This window comes from Aythya marila (assembly GCF_965140915.1).
Source record: "Aythya marila genome assembly, chromosome: 5".
Lineage (NCBI taxonomy): Eukaryota > Metazoa > Chordata > Aves > Anseriformes > Anatidae > Aythya > Aythya marila.
The window spans coordinates 19,916,222-19,938,705 of record NC_139046.1 but is presented as its reverse complement, the minus strand read 5'-3'; the positions used below and the strand labels follow the sequence as shown (position 1 = coordinate 19,938,705).

At 71.9% G+C, this 22,484-nt stretch overlaps 6 protein-coding genes across 9 annotated transcripts; 3 read left to right on the top strand and 3 right to left on the bottom strand.

Annotated features, from left to right (window-relative positions):
- Window positions 1-548: 548 nt before the first annotated feature.
- CARNS1 (carnosine synthase 1) lies at window positions 549-8,134 on the top strand. The gene is made up of 10 exons (XM_082762215.1): window positions 549-1,084; window positions 1,916-1,933; window positions 2,331-2,562; window positions 2,686-2,775; window positions 2,894-3,378; window positions 3,603-3,783; window positions 4,228-4,313; window positions 4,482-4,713; window positions 4,804-5,075; window positions 5,239-8,134. Exons 2-10 carry the CDS (start codon window positions 1,931-1,933, stop codon window positions 6,454-6,456), a joined length of 2,799 nt encoding a protein of 932 aa, XP_082618341.1. The 5' UTR covers window positions 549-1,084; window positions 1,916-1,930; the 3' UTR covers window positions 6,457-8,134.
- Window positions 8,135-8,424: 290 nt separating this feature from the next.
- RPS6KB2 (ribosomal protein S6 kinase B2) lies at window positions 8,425-11,748 on the top strand (the record flags this gene model as incomplete). 3 transcript variants are annotated; one of them, XM_082761732.1, is made up of 15 exons in its annotated part: window positions 8,425-8,515; window positions 8,967-9,001; window positions 9,066-9,186; window positions 9,293-9,361; window positions 9,451-9,598; window positions 9,703-9,760; window positions 9,871-9,971; window positions 10,046-10,136; window positions 10,224-10,314; window positions 10,417-10,524; window positions 10,621-10,683; window positions 10,764-10,841; window positions 10,951-11,055; window positions 11,140-11,252; window positions 11,341-11,748. In XM_082761732.1, 15 exons carry the CDS (start codon window positions 8,444-8,446, stop codon window positions 11,510-11,512), a joined length of 1,425 nt encoding a protein of 474 aa, XP_082617858.1. In that variant the 3' UTR covers window positions 11,513-11,748. The 3 variants fall into 3 exon arrangements, with proteins under 3 accessions (XP_082617858.1, XP_082617857.1, XP_082617859.1); XM_082761731.1 differs by having other exon boundaries at window positions 10,948-11,055; window positions 11,341-11,746; XM_082761733.1 differs by lacking the exon at window positions 8,967-9,001 and having other exon boundaries at window positions 8,444-8,515; window positions 9,025-9,186; window positions 10,948-11,055; window positions 11,341-11,747.
- Window positions 11,749-11,985: 237 nt separating this feature from the next.
- On the bottom strand, window positions 11,986-13,569 carry PTPRCAP (protein tyrosine phosphatase receptor type C associated protein). Its single transcript, XM_082761735.1, has 2 exons — window positions 13,317-13,569; window positions 11,986-12,713 (listed from the first exon to the last, which is right to left on the bottom strand). The coding sequence occupies exons 1-2, from the start codon at window positions 13,536-13,538 to the stop codon at window positions 12,141-12,143; spliced, it is 795 nt and encodes a 264-aa protein (XP_082617861.1). The 5' UTR covers window positions 13,539-13,569; the 3' UTR covers window positions 11,986-12,140.
- Window positions 13,570-13,908: 339 nt separating this feature from the next.
- Window positions 13,909-17,559, bottom strand: CORO1B (coronin 1B). Its single transcript, XM_082761196.1, has 11 exons — window positions 17,474-17,559; window positions 16,716-16,918; window positions 16,494-16,616; window positions 16,273-16,402; window positions 15,995-16,176; window positions 15,761-15,880; window positions 15,581-15,685; window positions 15,357-15,502; window positions 15,214-15,271; window positions 14,805-15,104; window positions 13,909-14,533 (listed from the first exon to the last, which is right to left on the bottom strand). The coding sequence occupies exons 2-11, from the start codon at window positions 16,914-16,916 to the stop codon at window positions 14,408-14,410; spliced, it is 1,491 nt and encodes a 496-aa protein (XP_082617322.1). The 5' UTR covers window positions 16,917-16,918; window positions 17,474-17,559; the 3' UTR covers window positions 13,909-14,407.
- CABP4 (calcium binding protein 4) lies at window positions 17,012-22,202 on the top strand. Of its 2 annotated transcripts, XM_082761197.1 has the most exons (7): window positions 17,012-17,017; window positions 20,254-20,546; window positions 21,035-21,065; window positions 21,313-21,456; window positions 21,543-21,652; window positions 21,817-21,964; window positions 22,059-22,202. In XM_082761197.1, exons 2-7 carry the CDS (start codon window positions 20,313-20,315, stop codon window positions 22,085-22,087), a joined length of 696 nt encoding a protein of 231 aa, XP_082617323.1. In that variant the 5' UTR covers window positions 17,012-17,017; window positions 20,254-20,312; the 3' UTR covers window positions 22,088-22,202. The 2 variants fall into 2 exon arrangements, with proteins under 2 accessions (XP_082617323.1, XP_082617324.1); XM_082761198.1 differs by lacking the exon at window positions 17,012-17,017 and having other exon boundaries at window positions 19,942-20,546; window positions 21,849-21,964; window positions 22,059-22,190.
- Window positions 17,676-19,705, bottom strand: GPR152 (G protein-coupled receptor 152; the record flags this gene model as incomplete). Its single annotated transcript, XM_082762817.1, has 1 exon — window positions 17,676-19,705. The coding sequence occupies exon 1, from the start codon at window positions 18,825-18,827 to the stop codon at window positions 17,676-17,678; it is 1,152 nt and encodes a 383-aa protein (XP_082618943.1). The 5' UTR covers window positions 18,828-19,705.
- Window positions 22,203-22,484: the final 282 nt, after the last annotated feature.

Sequence of the window (22,484 nt, the reverse complement as noted above, 5' to 3'; positions counted from 1 at the left end):
GAGGCGCTGGGGTACGGGACGGCAGCGGGGGACATGGGGTTGACGCGGGAGGTGGGGAGAGAGGAAGCACCGGGGGGTGTGGGGGACACGGGGCGGCAGCGGGGGGCAGTGAGATATTTGGGGGGGGGGGGGCAGCGGGATAGGAGACATGGGACATAAGGCAGGGGGCAGCACCGGGGGGCACGGAGACACCGGCGGGACACCGGGACACTGGGACAGCACCGGGGGGTGTGGGGAGACACGGGGTACGGGACACGGTGGGCACCGGGACACCGGGGGGGAGTTGGGTAGGTGACACGGGACAGCACCGGACGACGTGAGAGAGACGGGACTGGGGATGGGGGACACGGGGGGCACGGGGGGCACGGACACCCCCGGGGGGGCACGGGACCGGGACATGTGACGGCACCGGGGGGCAGCGGGGCACCGGGACACGTGACAGGGGGCAGGGGACAGCACCGGGGGGCACGGAGGCACCGGGACACGTGACGCGGGACACGGGACAGCACCGGGGGGGGCTCGAGGGGGCGCGGGGGGACGGGCGCGGCTCTGCCCCCGCCGTCCCGCTCCGTGCGCGCCCCGTGCCCGTGCCCGCGCCCGCACCCCCCGGTGCCCGCTCCCGCCCGGCGGGGCCGCGTCTCGGGGCCGTGCCGGTGCGGCCACGCGGGACCGTTGCCGGGAGGCTGTTGCCAACCCCGTGCCGCGGAGACTCCCGTGGGGGCCTCCGTGGGGAGCGGGGGAGACCTCGCGTGCCGCGCCGTGCCGTGCCGCACCGCGCCGTGCCACGCGTGCCCCCGCTGCCGTCCGCTCCCCACTCCCCGCGTGCCACGCGCGCCGCCACCCCGGGCCGCGTGCCCGTGGCCCCCGTCCGTGACATTTCAGCCCCGCGGTGTCAGCTGCGCCGCTGTCCCCGGGCGACCCCCGGCTGGCCGCGTCCCCGCACCCCCCGCCCCCCGTCTCCGCCCCGCGCCCTCCCCCGGGGCCGCCCCGCCCGGGGGCTGGAGGCACCGCCGGTGCAGAACCGGGCACAGGGCTCTGCGGGCAGCGACAGCCGCGGGCACCGGCACCGACACAGCGACCGCCGGTGGGTGCCGGGGGTGTGTGTGGGGGGTGCGTGCGCGCTGTGCACGCGTGTGCGGGGACTTGTGCGCGGCTGTCCACGCGTGTCCGTGCGCGCTCAGAGCGCTGCGGGGACGGGGACGGCGACAGCAGCTGTCTCGCTAAGCCGGGGGACGTGCGGCGCCGCATCTCCGCCGCGCCGGGGGAACAGGCGACAAGCGACAGGGGCCGGGTGGCAGCCGCGGACAATGGGGCTCTGTGCCGCCCGCCGTGCCCGCCGCCTAATCCGGGGCACGGGGCCGGGCCCCCTGGGGGTGGGGGGGGGACCGCGGGGCTTTAAGGGCTCCGAGCGCTCCCCCGGCTGCAGCGGGGCGCTCCCGGGGGCAGGCATCCAGCCACGCGTGACCGCGGGCCCCGCGCAGGTACCGCGGCGAAAGGGCTTGCCCGGGGGGCGGGGGGGGGCGTTCCGCCACCGGGGTCGCCCCCGTCGCGTGGACACCGTTCAGGCCCCCCCCGTGGGGTCCGCGGCTGTCGGCGCTGGCCAGGGGACGCCCGTGCCTCAGTTTCCCCCCCCGTGCCGGAGCCGCTGGGCTGGGGCACCCGGGGGGGGGGCGCGCCAGGGCCCACAGCCCCAGGGCACCTTGGCACCGGGCGCAGGGGGGTCCCCGGTGGGGCTGAGCTGCCGCCGGATTAGGATAATCCCTGCAGGGGCTCAGCCGGAGCTGCCCCAGTCAGCAGGGCTGGCACCGAGGGGTGCGGGGGGAGCAGGGACACCGGGGCTGGCACCGAGGAGACCCCAGGACATCCCGGGGGTCCCCGCCCAACTCGGCTGACTCGGCCCCTCTGTCTTTTGCAGCCCCCCGACGCCAGGATGGTGAGTGGTCCCGGGAGGGTCCAGGCGGGGGGGGCTCTTCCCAGCAGGGCTCGGCGGTACCGGGCACTCGGCGTGGCAGTGCCGTGCCCACCCGCCGCGTGACCCCGCGGGGACAAGGGGACGCTTTGTCTGGGAGCTGGCACTGCCCTGCTGTCCCCAAGGCGGTGGCTCTGTGCCTGGGCACCCCCACAGCCCCACAGCCCCCTTGCCCCGTGCTGCAGCCCTGCCCCATGCCTGCCCCATGCTGCCCCGAACCCCACACCCGCCCCAACGCCCCCACGCCAGCCCCATCACCCCTGTGCTGGCCCCTCATCTGTCCCACCGCTGGCCCCATCTGTGCCCCGTGGCAACCCCAAGGCGGGCACCTGGTCCCAGCCCCGGCTGTGCCCCACGACAGCTCTCAGTGGACCAGGTCAGCGTGGAGCAGCCGATGAGTCCGAAGGAGCAGGAGTGGGCAGGGCCGGAGGCACTGTGCCCGGGCTGGCTGGACGAGGAGGTGCCTGACGGCGAGGTCCCCGAGGACACCGGGGACCCCGACTCAGCCACCCACGGCTACGAGTTGCTGCAGAGTGCCCTGCGCCAGGAGGGGCTGCCCCTCACCGTGGACCGCACCAAGGAGCCCCGCACGGGTACTGGGCACGGGGGTCACGGGGGCTGGCGGCTGGGGACACAGCGCCAGGCTGGGGGCACGGGGGTGCCAGGGACGGGGTGGCAATGCGGTCCCATGCCTGCTGATCACCACCTCGCTGCAGGATTCGGTCCACTGGACATGACTGTCTGCATCCTGGGCTCCCCTACCGCCTTCCTGCCTGTCCTGCTGGAGGGCGGCTCCCGCTGCCCAGGTGCGTCCGGCCCCCAGCCCCCCAAAACGGGCAGCCACGAGCTCCCCCCGCGTCCCACCCAGGGTGGGTGCCCGGCACAGGGGGCACGGCCACTGCCCACACTGCTGCCCACCCGCAGGTGCCATGGTGCTGTGCCTCTCACCCACCTGGGCCAGCCGGGTGCCCTCGGAGACGTCCCCAGGCGCCTGGTCACTGCTGCTCTCCCAGGGGGTCTCCTTTGAGGCGGGGGGCCACAGCGCCCTGGAGGTGTTTGTGCCCCCCCGGCGGGCCACCTACGTGACGGGCACCTTCAGCCCTGGGACTGAGAGCAGCTGGGTGGGCGAGCTGGCCCGCGACCTCGACTGCCCCACGGGGGGCTCAGTGCCACTGGCCCGGTGGCTGGAGGACCCGGTGGCCACCCGCCGGGTGCTGGCTGCCCGTGCTGGCTTGCACGTGCCCCCCACCCTGGCCTTCGTCCTGGGAACCCAGGGGGCCCTGCCTGAGGACCCCGCGCCCCCCGGGGTGCGCCTGGTGCGGCTGGAGGACCCCCAGGGCCAGGAGAGCCTGGTGCGGGAGGAGGTGTGCGCCTTCCTGGGGGGCACTGCCATGAAGCCCTACAGCCAGGTGGGCACCGGGTGGCACCGCGGGGTGGGTGGGGGCTGCGGGGCTGGGGCACGGGGGCAGGGAGCAGCAGCGGGATGCTCGGGGGTGGCTGTGGGGTGGCAGTCAGGGAAAGCGAGAGGTGGTGCGGCTTGGTGGGGTGGCGGTGGGCTGGTGGTGGGAGCGGGTGGCAGGGGGCGAGGGGTGCTGCGGCGAGGTGGCAGGGGGTGACACAGTGCTGCATGCAGGTGGCGGTGCGGCCGGCAGGGTGGCGGTGGCGTGGGACAGGCACCCGCAGCACCCACGGGAAGGCGGAGGGGGCGGCGGTGGCGGCGGCGGTGGTGGCCCGGCTGAGTGGGCTGCAGGAGGAGGAGAGCGTCCTGCTGGAGGCCCTGGTGCCCACCGCCCGCCTGCCCGCGCCCCCCCCACGTAAGACCCCCCCTCGGGCGCCCACCACCCCCGGGGGGCGAGGGGGGCGGGAAGGGCCCCCCGGAACTCCCACCATCCCTGGGAAGGGCCCCCCGGAGCTCCCATGGTCGCTCTGTCAGCCTCGTGTCCAAACCCAGGGGTGGGGGATGCCCCGAATCCCTGCAGCCCCCTAGGGAGGGGGGGGAGGTGGCTGCCCTGTCCCCCTGCTGTCCCCTGGGCTGGGGGGCAGCACCCATCATAAGGGGGCAGGTGGGGAGATGAGGGGACCGTCCCTGGCTCCCCACCATCCCGGGGGGCTAGGGGTGGCTGTGGCGGTGGTGGTGCCACACTGGGCTGCCCTGTGACCAAGGGTGGGTTTGGGGGGGGGGGTGCACGTCAGGGCCCCCTCCCCACGTTCCCGTCCTCGGGCTGCGGCGCGTCCCTGCCCTGTCCCTCGCCCCCCAGGCAGCGCAGCCCCGCGGCTGCCCATGGCCCTGCGCATCTGCACCGTCGTCTGCCAGTCCTGGGGGGACCGGCCCCAGCTCTGCCAGGTACGGCCTGGGCGCGAGGGTGGGGGCACCACGCACTTGGGTGGGGTCGGGAACCCCCTCCCCAGTTCACGTAGCCCCTGTGCCTGGTGATGGGGGTGGCACCTGGCGGCTCTGGGCGTCCCCGGGGCTGGCCCATGTCCCCGTGGCGGTGGCGGCGTGTCCCCACAGGTGGCATGCGGCATGGGGCGCGCGGAGGCGCCGGTGCGGCACGGGGCGGCGCTGCCCCTGGGCCTGGACTCCAGCCTGCAGCAGTGGGGCCTGGCGGACCCGGGGCACCGGCAGGCACTGGCGGAGCGGCTGCGGGGGGCTGCTGAGGACGCCATGGCCGCCCTCCTGGCCGCTGAAGCCGAGCTGAGCCCCGCGCAGCGTGGCGGTGCCCGCGCCCACACCGACATCCTCGGTGAGCACCAGCCCCGGGGGCTGCTCCTGCAGGGGCAGGGGGAGGGCAGCCCCGGCGTGCTGAGTGTGCCGTCCCCACCGTGTCCCCCAGGTGTGGATTTCCTGCTGTCGTGTGTGGATGACACCCTGGAGCTGGTGGCCCTCTCTGCCAACTGCCAGCGGTGCTTAGAGACCTGCCTGCTGGCTGAGGCCATGGGGCGCGACGTGGGGGAGCCCGCCGGTGACCTGCCCCGGCTGCTGGCAGAAGCCCTGCTGCACCGGGCACAGTGCCACCTGGTAGAGGGCAAGGACATCCTCCTGATCGGGGCCGGCGGTGTCAGCAAGAGCTTCGTCTGGGAAGCAGCCCGCGAATATGGCTTGAGGGTAAGGAGGCAATGGGGCTGTCAGTAGGTTCCAGAGTGAACGCCGGGCACCGCCCCGGCTGTGCCGTAGCAGTACTCGTGCTGCGGGTGGTGGCAAGGGGCTGGGGGTGGGCACCTGAACCCCATCCCCACACCACGGTGACGCCCGTGCGGTGTCTGCACAGATCCACCTGGTGGAGTCGGACCCGGAGCACTTTGCGGCGGGGCTGGTGCAGACCTTCCTGCCCTACGACAGCCGGGAGCACCAGCGCGACGAGGAGCACGCCGAGCAGGTGGCGGAGCTGGTGCGCGCCCGGGACCTGCGGCCCCACGCCTGCCTCTCCTACTGGGACGACTGCGTGGTGCTGGCGGCGCTGGTGTGCCAGCGGCTGGGGCTGCGCGGCAGCCCGCCCGCCGCCGTCCGCCTGGCCAAGCAGAAGAGCCGGACCCACCAGCACCTGCAGTGCTGCCGCCGCGGCCGCCCGCCGCCCGCCGCCTTCGCCGTGCCCTGCCGGCGGCTGCGCAGCCACGGGGACGTGGAGCGGGCGGCGGGCGCCGTCCCCTTCCCCGCCGTGGCCAAGCTGGAGTTCGGGGCGGGCGGCGTGGGCGTGCGGCTGGTGGAGAGCGCCCGGCAGTGCCACGCGCACGCCGCCCGGCTGTGGCGCGACCTGCGCGCCGACGCCGACTACCCGGGCATCGGGCTGGGCTGGGGCAACGCCATGCTGCTGATGGAGTACGTGCCGGGCACCGAGCACGACGTCGACCTGGTGCTGTTCGAGGGGCGGCTGCTGGGCGCCTGGGTGTCGGACAACGGCCCCACGCGCCTGCCCGCCTTCCTGGAGACGGCGGCCGTGCTGCCCTCCTGCCTGCCCGCCGACCGGCAGGCACAGCTGGTGCGGGCGGCCCTGCAGTGCTGCCGGGCCTGCGGGCTGCTGGACGGCGTCTTCAACGTGGAGCTGAAGCTGGGCCCCGGCGGGCCGCGCCTGCTGGAGATCAACCCGCGCATGGGCGGCTTCTACCTGCGCGACTGGATCCGCGCCGTCTACGGCCCCGACCTGCTGCTGGCGGCCGTGCTGGTGGCGCTGGGGCTGCCGCCCGTGCTGCCCGCCCGCCCCGCGCCCCGCGCCCAGCTGGCGGGCGTCATGTGCCTGGCCTCCGAGCACGGCCCGGCGCTGCGCCAGGGCGGGCTGGCGGCCCTGCAGGGCCTGCAGCGGCGCGGGCTGGTGCGGCTCAACCCGCTGTTCGAGGAGGCGGGCGGGCAGTACGAGGAGCCCTGCCTGAGCGTGGCCTGCGCCGGGGGCAGCCCGGCCGAGGCCTGTGGCCGCCTGCTGGGGCTGTGCCAGGCGCTGGGCATCGACTCGCCGCGCTACCCCGTCGACCATTTCCTCTCCCACTTCAAATAGCCCCGGCGGGGAGCGGGGCGGGGGGGGTGGCGCGGAGGTCCCAGCCCACGGCCCCGTCTGCCCGGCCCCCGACGCCCCCCGGCTCCCCCCCGACCCCCCAATGTGTCCCCTTCTCTGCCACCCCCTCCTTCCAAGCCCCTCCTGGACCTTGTCACCCGTGTCGCCTGCTCCCCGTGGCACGGGGACAGAGCCCAGGGGGAGTCCCAAGCCCCCTGCCCCACCATCCCTGTGCTGTCCCCAGGGGAGGCGTGGAGGGGGCTCCTGAACGAGCCTATGGTAATGGGGTGGCCCCCATAGCACCTGCGCCACCCCACAATGGCAGTAGGACCAGGCAGCACAGGGAGACCCCGCAATAACAGAGAGCACAGGGAGGTCCCACAATAATGAACCAGCACAGGGAGACCCTACAATAAATGAGCGTAGGGAGTCCCTACAATAAATGAGCATGGGGTGACCCTACAATAGGAAATGAGCATGGGGAGACCCTACAATAAATGAGCATGGGGTGACCCTACAATAGGAAATGAGCATGGGGAGACCCTACAATAAATGAGCATGGGGTGACCCTACAATAGGAAATGAGCATGGGGAGACCCTACAATAAATGAGCATGGGGAGACCCTACAATAGGAAATGAGCATGGGGAGACCCTACAATAAATGAGCATGGGAAGACCCTACAATAACAAATGAGTACAGGGAGACCCTGCAATAGCAGATGAACACAGGGAAACCCTACCGTAGCAAATGAGCATGGGGAGACCCTGTGAGGAAATACCATCACTGGGTAGACCCTACAATAACAAACCAGAGTGAGGGAGACCCTGCCATAACAAACATGGGGAGACGTTCCCATGACATATGGCCCTGGGAAGGGTCCCCGAGGACAAGCTGGGCCCTCAGGAGATGCTGTGTGACAGCGCAGTGTGTGATAGCCACTGCTGCCCTGTCACCCCTCGTCACCATTGAGGGGTCTGACAGCAACAGATGCCACAGTAACAGCAGCAACCCTACAATAATACAGCCCGTGTAGCGCCCGAGACCTCCCAGTAACAGCAGTGATCCTACAATAACATAGCTCATGTAGTCATCTAGTGCCCAAGACCCCCCTTACTGGGGGGAATAGTGACCCTAAAAAAACACACAGCCCGTGTAGCACCTGAGACCCCCCAGTAACAGCAGTGACCCTACAATAATACAGTCCATGTAGTGCCCAAGACCCCCACTAACAGCTCTGACCCTACAATAACACACAGCCCATGTAGTGCCCTAGACTCCTCAGTAACAGCAGTGACCCTACAATAACGGCACATGTAGCACTTGAGACCCCCCCCAGTAGCAGCAGTGACCCTACAATAACACACAGCCCATTTAGTGCCCTAGACCCCCCAGTAACAGCAGCGACCCTACAATAACACACAGCACATGTAGTGCTTGAGACCTCCGCTAACAGCAGTGACCCTACAATAACACACAGCCCATGTAGTGCTTGAGACCCCCAGTAACAGCAGCGACCCTACAATAACACACAGCACATGTAGTGCTTGAGACCTCCGCTAACAGCAGTGACCCTACAATAACACACAGCCCATGTAGTGCCCTAGACCCCCAGTAGCAGCAGCGACCCTACAATAACACACGGCCCACGCCGTGCCCCAGACCCCCAATAAAGGCTGTGGAGCGCCGTGGCCGTGTCGCTGTCCCACTTTCTGAGTTCTTCCCTCCCCGGGCCCCCCGTGGGCCCCCCCGCGGGCCATGGCTGACATTTGGGGCCGACCCCTGCCCTTTGCGGGGCCAGCCCGACACCCGAGCCGCCGCGGGGGCGTGGCCTAAGGGGCGGGGGGCGTGGCCTCGCCGGAGGGGGCGGGGCTGAGTCCCGGACTACATTTCCCGTGGTGCCCCGCGGCGGGGATGCCGGGGTCCCCCCGTGACGTGGGGCGGGGCGGGGCGGGGCGGGGCGGGTGCGGCGGTCCCGGTGCGGCGCCGCCATGGCGGGGGTGTTCGACATCGACCTGGAGACCGAGGAGGGCAGCGACGGGGAGGAGCCCGAGCTGGGCGCCGTGAGACGGGACGGGGGCTGGCGGCGCGACCGGGAACCGGGAACCGGGAATGGGAACTGGGAACCGGGGCGGCGGGGATACGGGACGGGGGCACCGGGACCGGCGGGGGACGGGGCAGCGGGGGGGGAACAGCGGGGACCGGGACCGGAGGGGGAACCGGGACCGGTGGGGGATGGGGGAGCGGGGGGAGACAGCGGGGACCGGGGACACCGGGACGGGCTGGGGGCACCGGGACCGGGGCTGAGCGCTGGGGGGGGACAGCGGGGAGCGGGACCCGGTGGGGCACCGGGACGGGGCCGGAGCTGAGCACCGGGATAGGGCCGGGCTGGGGCGGGGCGGGGAGGGGCACCGGGACCGGGCAGCGCTGGGGACAAGGGGCGAGGGGACGGACGGGCGGACAGACCGGGGGACGGAGGGGGCCCCGGGCACCGACGCCGTGTCCCCCCCGCAGGAGATGGAGCTGGAGCCCCGGGGGAACGGCCTGGAGTAAGTGCGGGGTGCCGGGGGGGGCGGCGGGGGCCCCGTCCCCGCTCACCGCCCGTCCCCGCAGGCCCGTGGGGCACTACGAGGAGATCGAGATCTCCGAGAGCAGCGTCAACAACGGCCCCGAGCACATCGGCCCCCACTGCTTCGAGCTGCTCCGCGTCCTGGGCAAGGGCGGCTACGGCAAGGTGGGGGGGCTGCCCCCCCCCGGCAGCCGGCACCGGGACCCCGGGGATCGGATCGAGGGGGGGGCCGCTCCCGAGCCGCCTCCCCACCGCCGCCGCCGCCCCGCAGGTCTTCCAGGTCCGCAAAGTGCAGGGCACCAACACGGGCAAGATCTTCGCCATGAAGGTCCTGAAGAAGGTAGCGCGGCCCCCGGCGCGCCCCCGCCACCGGCGTGGCCCCCCCCTCACCCCTCTTCTTCCTCCCGCCCCCCCCCCCCCCCCATCCAGGCCAAAATCGCCTGCAACGCCAAGGACACGGCGCACACGCGGGCCGAGCGGAACATCCTGGAGGCCGTCAAGCACCCCTTCATCGTGGACCTCATCTACGCCTTCCAGACGGGCGGCAAACTCTACCTCATCCTGGAGTGCCTCAGCGGTGCGGCTCCGGGCCGGGGGGGCGTGGGGGGGTGTGGGGGGCACGCACGGGGTGGGACGGAGCCCGGTGAAGGCTCAGGGCCCCCCCGGGGCTGTGCCTTGCAGGCGGGGAGCTCTTCATGCAGCTGGAGCGCGAGGGCATCTTCCTGGAGGACACCGCCTGGTAGGGGCGGCTGGCTCTGGGGTATCGCGTCCTGACCCCCCCGGCGATGTGGGGGGCGCGGGGGGGCCCCCAGTGCTGCTTGCCCACACCCCCCCCCCCACTTGCCGCAGCTTCTACCTGAGCGAGATCACGCTGGCGCTGGGCCACCTGCACTCCAACGGCATCATCTACCGTGACCTCAAGCCGGAGAACATCATGCTCAACAGCCAGGGTGGGCAGGGGGTCTGGGGGAGCCGGGGGGGGCAGCGGGTTGGGGGCTGACTCCTTCCCCCCCCCCCCACAAAGGGCACATCAAGCTGACGGACTTTGGGCTGTGCAAGGAGTCCATCCATGACGGGGCCGTCACCCACACCTTCTGCGGCACCATCGAGTACATGTGAGCCCGATGGGACGGGGGGGGGGGGAAAGAAAAGGGGTTGGGAGGGCCCAGTGCTCAGGGTGCCCCCCCCCACAACCCTCCCAGGGCCCCCGAAATCCTGGTGCGTAGCGGGCACAACCGGGCGGTGGACTGGTGGAGCCTGGGCGCCCTGATGTACGACATGCTCACCGGATCGGCAAGTTGGCCTCCTGCTCACGGGCTGGGGGGGGGGTAGGGGGACAGTCCCGGGGTGGGGGGGGGACCTCCCCTTCATCGCTGCCACCCCCTCCCCTCGCAGCCCCCTTTCACGGCCGAGAACCGCAAGAAAACCATTGACAAGATCCTGAAGGGGAAGCTCGTGCTGCCGCCCTACCTGACGCCTGACGCCCGTGACCTGCTCAAAAAGGTGCCTGAGCCCCCCCCCCCCAAAACACCCCCCTGGTGCCCCCTGCTCGGGGGGGGGCAGCACTGGGACCCCCCCCCCTTGTCCCTTCTCTTCCAGTTCCTCAAGAGGAACCCCAGCCAGCGGGTCGGGGGGGGCCCGGGTGACGCAGCCGATGTGCAGGTAGGGATGGGGCAGGGGGGAGGTGTCACCAGTGATGCCCCCCCCCCGGTGACCCCCCCCATTTCCCACTCCTCCTGCAGAAGCAGCCCTTTTTCCGCCACATCAACTGGGACGACCTGCTGGCCCGCAGGCTGGACCCCCCCTTCAAGCCCTGCCTGGTACTGGTGGTAGGGGTGGGATTTGGGATGGTCGGGGGATGAGGGGGGGGGGCAGCTCTGCCTCCTCCTCGCGGGGGGGCCGTGAAGAGCAGCCCCCTCCCCGCAGCAGTCGGAGGAAGACGTCAGCCAGTTCGACACCCGCTTCACCCGCCAGACCCCCGTGGACAGCCCCGACGACGCGGCCATCAGCGAGAGCGCCAACCAGGCCTTCCTGGTACCGGGGGGGGACACCGGGGGAGGGGGCGAGGTGGGGGTCCCTGACCCACCCCCCCTCCTGACCTGCCCCCTCCCCGTGCAGGGCTTCACCTACGTGGCCCCCTCGGTGCTGGAGAGCATCAAGGAGGGGTTCTCCTTCCAGCCCAAGGTGCGCTCCCCCCGGCGCCTCAACAGCAGCCCCCGCACCCCCGTCAGGTACCCGTGCTGGGGGGGGGGAGGCACTGGGTGGGGACGAGGGGGTGCAGCGTGCCCCCCCCTCACTGCCTCCCCCCTCCCCACACAGCCCCGTGAAGTTCTCCCCCTTCGAGCCCTTCAAGCCGGGGGCGGCAGCGGCAGAGCCCATGGAGCTGGGGCCCAGCCTGCCCCCCCCCCCCGAGGGCACGGCCCCCCTGCCCATCAAGACCGCCGTGGGCACCAAGAAGGCCAAGGGGGGGCGCGGGCGGGTGCCCAGGTAGGGAGGGCGGCAGGGGGGGGGTTGGGACGCGCCACGGGGTGAGGAGGGGCAGGGGGGGCCCCCAGTCCCGCTGCTGGCCGCGGGGCGAGGGGGGGGCCCCGCGGAGCTGCCGGTGCTGGCACGGCGGGGGGGCCCCCGGCACTGCCCCCCGGCCCCGTGCCGCTGCCGCCGGGGGGGTGCGGGCTGCGGGGCTGTGCCCCCGGGGGGGGAGAGTGCCAATTAAAGCGTTAATCAGGCCTGGCTGCCCTCTGCTTGGGGGGCTGGGGGGGTGCCCCTTCATTTGCATAGCCACGCCCTCATCTGCATAGCCACGCCCACTACGCCCCCACCCCGATCCACAGGCTCCGCCCCTTTTCCCCACCTCCCAGCTCTGGCCCACGTGCCCCTTCCCCTGGCCACGCCCCCTCCTCGAGGCCCCTCCCACCTCCCACTTGTCCCCGCCCCAAGCTCCACCCCTTTCATCAAACCACGCCCCCAGGGGTGGCAACATGTCTTTATTGGTCAGCGGCGGGCCCGCGCAGCCAATGGCGAGGCTCTGCCGGGGCTGGGGGTGGGCGTGGTGACACCATGGGGTGTGACATCATGGGGGCGGTGACGTCAGAGGGCGGTGACGTCATGGGGGCGTGACGTCAGAGCGCGGTGACGTGGGGCCGCGCGTCCCCCCAGGCGGCGGTGCCGGAGAAGGCGTGCATGTCGCTGAGCAGGGCCTCCGCGCTGCCGCCCAGCGCCTGCCCCTCGCCCGGGGGGCTCTGCTCTGCCTCCAGCGGGGCCGCGGCCTCCTCTTCATCCTCCTCCTCCTCCTCCTCGTCCTTCTCCTCCTCCTTGTCCTCCACCTCCTCGTCCTCCTGCCGCTGGTGCTGGGCCCACGGCATCAGCTCTTCCTCCTCGGCCGGCGGGGCCGCGTCCCCGTCCCCATCCCCGTCCCCGGGGGACCTGGCGGGGCCGTCCCGGCCCTGCAGCTGCTGCCAGCGGCCCCGCAGCAGCGCCAGGGCCCGGCGGCCCATGGGCCGGGGGTGGTAGCGGCCGGCCGAGAGGCGGCAGAGGTGGCGCCAGGCCAGGGCCAGCCCCACGGCCAGGCACAGCAGCAGCCCCAGCAGGGCGCCCACCACCCGGTCGCTGTGGTTCCCCACCGGCTCCCCCGCCGCCGCCAGCCCCGCCAGCACCAGCAGCAGCGGCGGGGCCGGTGGGCACCGCGCTTCAGCCTGTAGGGACGGGGACAGGGACAGGGGTCAGCACCGGGGGGGGGGGATGCAGAGCAGGGCCGTGCAGAAGGGCAGGGGCTGGTGCTGGGGCAGGTGCCCCGTGACGGGAAGCTGCGGTCGGCAGCAGCTGCAGCACCTGCAGCAGGCCGGGCTGCCCCCGCATCAGCCCCAGGCAGCCCCCAGCAGCCCCAATCCCTGTAGCACAACCACCCCCAGCATCTGCCCCATGCCCCCCCCAGCCTGGCGCCCCCAACCTCCACCTCTCTCCCCCCTAAATCTACCCCTCAAGCCCTTGAACACAGCCCTGTTGTCACCCATCCCACAGAGCCCAATGCCCCTCCGAGGCATGGGAAAAGGGGGCTACCCCAGAGCCCCATCACTGCTGCCCCTATTATGCTCCCCCCCACCCCAGGACAGCACAGGCTGAATTGCAACAAAGTGTGAACCCCTCCCCACCCAAATTTAACCAAGGGAGCAGGCAGGAGTTGATGCTTGTGGCTGGGGACATGGGGAGGAGGGGGGGGTGCATCAACCCCTCCCCACCCCCCCAGTTCACTCCCAGTCTGCTCCATGCCACCCCCCCCGTGTTTTTTGGGCGCTCACCATCGCTGGGTGCTGCTGGAGCAGGTCCGGGTGCCGCAGGCGCAAGCAGTGCTGGGGGGGCCCCCCCGTGCTTCCTGCCCCCCCCCAGCAGCAGCAGCGGATGTATCGATGCGGGGGGAGGCGGGTGCTGTCCCCATCCCCCCCCCGCCTACCCGAAATGGAAAGGGCCCCGGAAACCCAAGGTGGCGCATGAGAGCTGGGGGTGCACTGCCTGTCCTCCATGCCCCAGCGAGGCTCTGGGAGCTCCAGGGTTGTCCCCCCCCAGCCCTGGGGCCACCAACCCCCCTCCAGTGCCCTGATTTATGGGGGCCCTGATGCCCCCTCCCTCCCTGCCCCCGCAGCTTTGAGCTGCTGCTGCTCTGTCCCCAGTCCCTGCCTCAGCTTGTGCTAAAAACCACTGCACTTTGCATCCCGCCTGTGTTACCCGCACGGCCGTGGGGCCATGCACACAGCCTGGGGGAGCTCCAGCACACCCCAGCCCCACTCCTCCCCCCTGACAAACCCATAGTGAAACCCCCATAACCCTCACGGTACCACACCCCCCCGCCAGGGCCCTCTGCCCCAGCTCTTAGCCTCACCCAGCACCTTTCTTATAAAGACTTTTATTTGGAGTGAAAATATAGACTTTGACCCTGCCCTGTAGGGAGAACAAAGAGGGGGGGGGAGAGCCCCACAATATAGGGGGGGAGGATTCCACGGTCGCGGGGCACATGCTGGAGCCCCACTGGAAGAGGGGAAGATCCCACCCCACCCTGGGGACATGGGAGGGTTGGGAGGGGGGCAGGGCTTAGTATTTGATCCCAGAGACCCCCCCTGGCCCTCGGGGGGAGCTGCAGGGGGGGGGTAGTGGTCCACAATCCGGGGGGCAGCACCCAGTAAGGCAGTGGGGTCAGGGAGGGGAGTGGCCGGTGTACAAAATGGGAGAGAAGGATGGACAGACGGACAGCCCCAGGGCGAGGGGGGAGGTCTCGAGGGGAGGAGACCCTGGGGCGGCGGTGTGGTCCCTGGTTGTATGCGGGGAGGGGGGGGGGGGACGACAAAGGGGACACATCCCCGGCCGCGTGCCCTGGTCCCAGGGGTGTGGGGAGGCCCTAGACGTGCCCGTTCTCCAGGCGGCTGAGCTGCTCCTCCAGCCGGGTGATGCGCTGGCCCTGCTCCGCCACCAGCGCGCGCAGCGCCGCCACCTCCTGCAGCACCTCGTCCAGCCGCCCGCCCGCCTGCGCACACCCCGGGTCACCTGCGAGGCCCCGCCCACTCCCCCGGACCACGCCCACAACCCACAAGGCCACGCCCACCACCCACAAAGGCCCCGCCCCAATCCCCAGATGCCCCGCCCCCTTCCCCGAGCCCCCACCTCCTCCCCTAGCCTGCCCCATTCCCTTCCCCAGAGAGCCCGCCCATTTCCCGAGACCACGCCCCATCCCGATAGACCACGCCCCTCCCCAGAGTCCCCTCCCCCTTTCCTAGAGGCCCCGCCCCTTCACTCACCGGGGGCGCGGGGGCGCCGGTGCCCAGTGCCGGGGGCGCGCTGAGCCGTGCGGAGGCGGCGGCGGGGGCGGCAGGGCTGGGGGCAGCGGGGGCGGCGGGGCTGGGGGCGGCGGCAGGGCGGGCGTCGTGCAGCAGGGAGCGGCGGCTCACCTTGAGGTCGCGCTGCTTGCTGGGGACGTAGGCCTGGCGCAGGGACACCAGCACCGGCCCCGCCGTCTGCCCCGCCACCCACTCCTCCGCCTCCATCGCCGGGTCGGGGCCCGCCGTGTCGGGGTACAGGTCGTCCTGGAAGAGGTCCGACTGCCCCCCGCCCACCGTGTCACCCACCGGGACGCGCCACGCGGCCACGGACCCCCGGCCGGCTCCGCGCAGGGACCCGCTGGGTGTCCCCCCACCTGTCCCCACTCACCTTCCTTGGCACTGTCATGATGATGGGCTCACACCGGCGCTCGTGCAGCTTGTAGAACCTGCGGAGGGTGACACAGCGTCACCGGGGGGTGCAACAAAGGGAAAATGGGGTCGCCCCTCACCCCTGCCCCCCCCCATCCCCACCTGGCGATCTCGCACTTGCTGACGTCCAGCCCGCGCTTGGGCATCCAGCCCATGCCGCGCTGCGGCTCCTTGCTGGTGAAGGTGTTGAGGAAGTGGATGTAGGGCGGCTCCTCCGTGATCTCGAAGTACCGGATGCTCGAGTCTCCCTGTGGGCACCGCGTTAGAAGGGGCCAGGCGGGGATGGGGCGTGTAGGGGGGGGTGGGGGGAAGCAGCGGGGCCGCACCTTGCCGCAGACATAAACCACGTTGGTGTCTGGGTCGTAGAAGGGCAGCAGGGCCCCGTTGCTGGAGTCCAGCTCCTGCAGCCCCATGGGCTCCTCCAGGTTCTCCTGCGGGGCAGGACATCAGCCCGGTGCCACGCCGCAGCCCGGCCCCCCCCGGGGCCGACCCCGGCGGCTCCTCACCGTGTCCCACAGCGCCAGCTGCCGCTCGCTCATGCGGCTGAAGCCGGTGGTGAAGATCTTGCCGTCAGCCAGGAAGATGGCACGCATGGGCCGCGCACCCTCGTGCGCCCGCTCCTTCTCCTGCGGGGAGCGCGGGGGGCAAGGTCAGCGCCCCGGGATGAATGGGGGCGCGGCACAAGGGCACCCCAGAGGGGGATGCGCAGGGGGGTGACAGCAGCCCGGAGCCGTGCTCACCGCCACCACGGTGCCGCGGCGGGGGTCGATGACGCGCACGCTCTTGTCCTTGCAGGCGGTGCAGAAGCGGGAGCCGTCGCGGCTCCAGCTGACGCTGTAGATGAGGTCGGGGTGCAGCCCCTCCAGGCGGTACAGCTCCTCCGCCGTGCCCACGTTCCAGATCAGCACCACGTTGTCGCAGCCTGCAGCGGGGAGGGAAGCAGCGGCACGGCTCGGCCGGACCCCCCCCACCCCCCCCAGCCCCAGCTGGCCCCCCAGCCCCCTCCCCAGCTCCCTACCTGCGCTGAGCAGGACGTTGCGGGCGGTGGGGTGCCAGCTGATGATGCCCACACGCTTGGAGTGCCCCTCCAGCACCACCACCGGCTCCGTCAGCGGCTGGCTCAGCCCCCCCTCGGGGATCTGCCACACCTGCGGGAGGGGGGCGGTGGGCAGGGGGTGTGGGGGAGAGCCCCCCGCGTACCCCTCTCCCCATCTCCCCGGTTTCCCGTCCGCCCCTCACCATGACGGTGCAGTCCTCGGAGCCGCTGGCGATGACGTGGTCGTTGTGGGGGCACCACTCGATGTCCAGCACGGGGCCCGTGTGCCCGCACACCGTGGGGTACGACTTGTCGATGCGGCCGGTCTGGGAGCACAGGGAGGGGGGGGTCACCCGACCGTGTCCGTCCGTCTATCCGTCCGTCCGTCCCCACGGAGCCTCCCCCACCCCACCGCCCGCTCCCACCTTGTGCAGGGGCAGCACCAGGAAGGCGCCGCCGCCGCTGGCCTCCACGATGATGGCCACGAAGGAGGGGTTGACGGCGCAGAAGGTGCTGTCCCAGGTGACCCGGGACACGCGGATGTCATCGTAGCACTGCTCCGTCTTCACCGGCTGCCCGAAAACGTGCCGGAATTTGCTCTGCCGCACCACCTTGCGAAACGACATGGCTGGGGCGCACCCCGCCTTGGGGTCAGGCTGGGAGGGAGGGAGCAGGGCACGGTGACCCCAAAACACGGGGCGGCCACGCAGGGCCCGGTGGGTGCCCGGTAAGCCCCGGGGACTGGTGGCGGCACTGGTGGTGGTGTGGGGGGGTGATGGGGAAGGCTGAGCCCCGTTCCCTGCCCCGGGTAAAGGGCGGCCCCGTCCCTCCCTGCACGAGCGGGAAACCAGGGCTGGGCAAACAAACCCCACCCTGCCGGGACGGGGTCACCCGTGGGGACGGGGGCACGGGACGGGACCGCCCTGCCCGGGATGGGGGTGGAGGGGGCGGGGGGGGGACACCGGGGGGGCACGGCCGCGGGGACGGGGCCGCGGGTGGGGATGGGGGCGGCCTGGCCGGGACGGGGCCGGGTCCCCGGGGTGGGGGGCGGCGGGGGGGGGGCGTCAGGGACGAGGGGGCAAAGGGATGGGAGCGGGGACGGCACCGGGAGCGGGGACACGGATGGGGCCGGGGGGGGGCACGGAGGGGGCCCCGGGAGCCCCCCCGGGAGCCCCGCACTCACCGGCGGCCGGGCCGGGCCGTGCCGGCGGTGCCGGTGCCGGTGCCGGGCGCGGGGCTGGCGGCGGAGCCGGGACCGGGGGGGACCGGGGCGGGGGGGGGGGGCGGCAGGAAGTGAGCGGCCCCGCCCCGCGCGCGCGCACTGCGGCACCGGGCGGCGGGGGAGGGGAGCGAGGGGGCGGGGCCAACGGGGAAAGGGGGCGGGGCTACGGGGATGGGGGCGGGGCCACAGAGGGGGCGGGGTCACGGCGGGGGCAGGGCGGGGCGGGGGGGGACGGGGGCACCGGGACGGGGGCACCGGGTGGCACCGGGGCGGTGGCGTCCGGTGGCACCGGGGCGGCGGTGTCCAGCTGCAGAGGGGTGGCGGCGCCCGGTGGCACCGGGAGCGGGTTGGGGGGCGGCGCGGGGGCTACGCTGCCCGGTGGCAGCGGGGCGGCGGGGCCGGTGTCCCCGCGGGCGAAGCGGCGGCAGGCGCCGGAGTGCAGCAGCAGGTAGAGGCAGGGGTTGAGGCAGCTGCCCACGTTGAAGGCCAGCCCGGCGAAGTAGGCGAGGCTGGCGAAGCGCCGGGGGAACGCGTGGCTCAGCAGCTGGGCCAGCTGGAAGGGCAGGTGGATGGCCAGGTAGCCGCTCAGCGTGGCCGCCACCAGGCGCTGGAAGCGGGCCGGCAGCCGCCCGCCACGCTGCCGCCGCCTCCGCGCCGCCGCCACGGCCAGCGCGGCCCCGTTGCACAGCAGCAGGATGCCCGCGGGCAGCAGCAGCCCCTCCAGGGCCACCTCCAGCCAGCCCAGCAGCTCCGTCCAGCGGCCCCACTCCCGCCGGCACACCACCAGCCCCGGCAGCACCTCCGAGGCCCGCGCCGAGGCCGTGCCGGGCGCGCTGCAGCAGCCGGCCAGCAGCCACGCGGCCGCGCACAGCCCCGCCGGCCAACGCGCCGGGCGCCGGCAGTGGTACCAGAGCGGGGCCAGCAGCAGCAGGCAGCGGTCCAGGCTGATGGCGGCCAGCAGGAAGAGCCCACCGTAGTAGGCCAGGTCGAGGAGGAAGCGGTGCAGGCGGCACAGCGGCGTGCCCAGCGGCCAGCGGTGGCCGTGCGCCGCCGTCCAGATCTGCAGGGTGGAGTTGGCGAGGAAGAGGAAGTCGGAGGCGGCCACGCTGAAGATGAAGATGGCGAGGCCGCGGCAGCGGAGCCGCCAGCCCGTCAGCCAGAGGACGAAGGCGTTGGTGGGCAGCCCCAGCACCGCGCAGACCAGCTGCAGCAGCCAGACCCACTGCAGGGCGGTCGGGGGCTGCGGGGACGAGGACGGTGACGGGGATGAGGACAGGGACGGGGACAGGGACGTCGTGGCGTTCTCCAGCTCCATCGGCCGAGCGCAGGGGGCAGTGGCTCCCAGGGCACCCTGTCTACAGCACCCGCTGGCATGTCACTGTCTGCCGTGGCAGTATCTGCAATTCTCCCCCCGTACTGTACCCCCTCCCACTGTACCCCCTCCCTTTGGATCCCCCCATTGCTCCCTATTTTTTTGAACCCCCATCCATTGTTCCTCATCTCACTATATCACCCTCATTGCTCCCCATCTCACCGTATCGCCCCCATTGCTCCCCATCCCGTTGCCCCCTCCATGTCACCCCGTCCTCGTGCCCCTCACCTTTGTGCCCCCCAGGTGCCCACCACCTTCACCTCCCCTGCCTGGGTCTTCCACCCGCCATCCCCCAGCCGTGCCCCACTCCACCCCACAACATCCCCGCAATGCTCCTGTTTTTCCCTGCACCCCACGAGTCCCTCAGGCACCAGACAAGCCCCCCAGGCCAGTAAATAGTGTAGGACCTACCGTAACAGCAGCGCGAGCACAGGCTCGGGCAGTGGACGTTGAGGGTCTCCTGGGCTGCAGGGTGCCCTATGTGTGGGTCTGGCTGGGATGGGCAGCGATCAAGGAGCTCCACCCACCCTATCTGCTCCCCCTCCGGCAATGACCCCCCCAAAAAAACCTCAGTTTCCCCCCGTGAGGGACAGGGAGCTGCTGCCAGACAGGACGGAAGCGGCCTCAGTATCGCTGCTGAGGGTGGTTTCCCCATGGCCCCCCTGGGGTCACCCGGTCCCCGTGGGCTGGTTCCAGCAGGACCCCCCCACCCCACAGCCACCCGGTGCCAGGCAGGGGGGCTTGGGGCACGTGGAAGCCCCAGGGCGGGGTTGGGTGGCCACGCTGGCTGCTGCATGCCAGGGCCGGTGGCGCGGCATCCCCGTGACGGCATCTCCCTGCCGGGCGCTGGCTTCCTGCCACCCGCCAGCAGCTGCTGAGTCGGGGCGATGCTATCGGGGGGCCAGGGGGGCCGGGGCCCCACACGCCCCGTGGCACCGCTCCTCGCTGCAGCCTCAGCCGACGGGGGGGATGCCCGGGGGGCTGGAGGGCACAGGGACGTGGGGACGTCGTGGGGATGTCGTGGGGGCTTTGTGGAGATGGGACGTGCGCGTGGACACGTCCCCGTGCTGCAGGTGAGGGTGGGGACTGGCCTGTGCCTGTGCTGGGGGCCGAGGAGGCGTCAGCGTTGGATTAAGACAAGCAGAGGGATGCTGGAGGTGGCCGAGGGACATGGGTGCTGGGGACACCGCCGCTGTGCTGGGGACCGGGGTGGTGGCCAGGGGTGCCGTGGCCTCGTGGCCGTGCCCTGGCACGAGGACGTGGTGGGACGGCTCCTTTCCTGGCGCCGTAATCGCCGCTAATTGGCTTTGCCCTCCCCGGGGCGGGGGGTGTGGGGCAGGTAAGAGGATTTCCCTGCCTCCTTCTTAAGGGCCGGCCGCCCCCCAGCCCTGCTTCCCGCCGCCTGCCTCCACTCCAGCCCCCGGCCCCATGCCACGCACGCGGGGGGACAAGGGGGCCCCCAAGGACGTGGAGGCCCCGGGCAAGGGGAAGGGGGAGCAGGGGGGCGAGAGCTCCCCCAAGCCCCCCGAGGAGGGCGGCTCCCCCGGGGCTGAGTCCCGGCACGGCGGGCACGGGAGGAAGAACAGCAAGAAGGGGGCCGGGGACCCGCACGCCGCCGCCACCAAGGCTTACTCGCCCTTCCTCAACACCGTCTTCGGCAAGGTGCGGGCAGGGGCCGGGGGGCGGTGGGTGGAGGGGCAGGGGGGAGCTTTGGGGATGCTGGGGATGGACTGCGGGGCAGGCCTGGGGGCTCTTTCTCCTCCCTCCCTATATGGAGCCCAACGGGGGCACCGTGGGGTGGGGGTCCTGGGGAGGGTGAGAGGCAGGGCTGGGCACCGTGGGGCTCAGGGACCCGCAGCCATGGTGCTACCCCAGGGACAGCCCGGAGCAGGGCAGCCCCCGGCCTCTGAGAACCCCGTTAGGGGCTGGGGCTGAGGGTCCCAGGTGGGTGTAGGGGAAGGGGACAGCAGGGGCACCAGGGGAGGGGGGCAGGCAGGGCTTTGCCTCCAATCCGTCTAATCCCTCCTGCGGGAGTTAATTTTGGCCCGTGCTTAACGAAGGTGACACCGCGGTTTGCTGGGAGGGGCGGGGGCTGAGCTGGGTCTGATGCTGCTTCTCCCCCACCCCCTGCACCCCACACCCCGGTCCAGGAGCGGGAGCTGTCGCCGGAGGAGCTGGACGGTGAGTGGTGGGGTTGGGACGTGTGGGGGACACCGGCATCATCTGCCATGGGACGCGGAGCCATGGGGACATGTTCCAGGGGGGCCTTCCATGGGACGTGGTGCCATGGGGACATCTGCTATGGGGACATCTGCCATGGAGGGACCTTCCGTGGGATGCGGGGCCATGGGACGTGCCGCCACGGGGTGCGGTGCCACGGCCTCCACACCTGACGGGTCCCTGTGCCCACGCGTGCCTGCGGGGGCAGAGCTGCTGGATGCCTTCAAGGAGTTTGACACCGACCAGGACGGCTTCATCAGCTACAAGGACCTGGGCGCCTGCATGCGCACGCTGGGGTACATGCCCACCGAGATGGAGCTGATCGAGATCTCGCAGCACATCAAGATGAGGAGTGAGCGCAGGGCCGGGGCAGCGGCACGCGGAGGTGCGCGCGGAGCCGGGGCTGGGGCGCTGAGGCTGTCCCCGTCCCTGGCGCAGTGGGCGGCCGCGTGGACTTCGAGGACTTTGTGCAGATGATGGGGCCCAAGCTGCGGGAGGAGACGGCACACATGGTGGGCGTCAGGGAGCTGAAGATCGCCTTCCGCGAGGTACGGCCACGGGGACACCGCGGGCACGGGGACACCGCCGGCATCGACGGCCCCGGCACGCAGGGGACAATGACCACGGGCAGAGCAGGGGCTGGCCCCGGCCCAGGGTGTCTGGGGGGGTGGGGGGGGCTGCGGGGAGGGGACCCAACCTGTGGGCGCCGCAGTTCGACATGAACGGGGACGGGGAGATCAGCAGCGCGGAGATGCGGGAGGCCATCGCGGCGCTGCTGGGCGAGCAGCTGAAGGCGCAGGAGGTGGACGAGATCCTGCAGGACGTGGACCTCAACGGGGACGGACACGTGGACTTCGATGGTGAGCCCTCCCCGTCCCCTCTTTATGTCCCCACAGCCTGGGGGGTGGCGCGGGGCAGCCCCATGCCCCTCTCACCTCCTGTCTCGCCCCGCAGAGTTCGTCATGATGCTGTCCTCCCGCTAAGGAAGCCTCCGGAGAGGAGGGGACCCGGGGCATCGACACGGCTCCTGCCCCCCCGGCACCTCCTGCTCCATCCCATCCCATGTTATTGGGGTCCAGAGCGAGCAGCGGGAGCCGAGCCCACCTCAGCGGGGCGCCCACCAGGACCCCCTGGCAGCGTGGTGGGGGGCTGCGGGCCGCCCAATAAAGCTCCTTGCTCAGATGGGGAGGATGGCACCAGTCATTGGGATGGGGGGGATACGGGGTGGGGATGGAGTGGGGAGGGGTCCTCGCCCTCATGGCACCCACTCACCGACCCCAGCACACCCTGAGCTGCCCCAAACCTCACGTGGGGAGCAGCTGGGGGGGAGGCAAGGGATGGTGGGGTCTCAGGAGAGGGGACAGCGACCCCAAAAAGGGA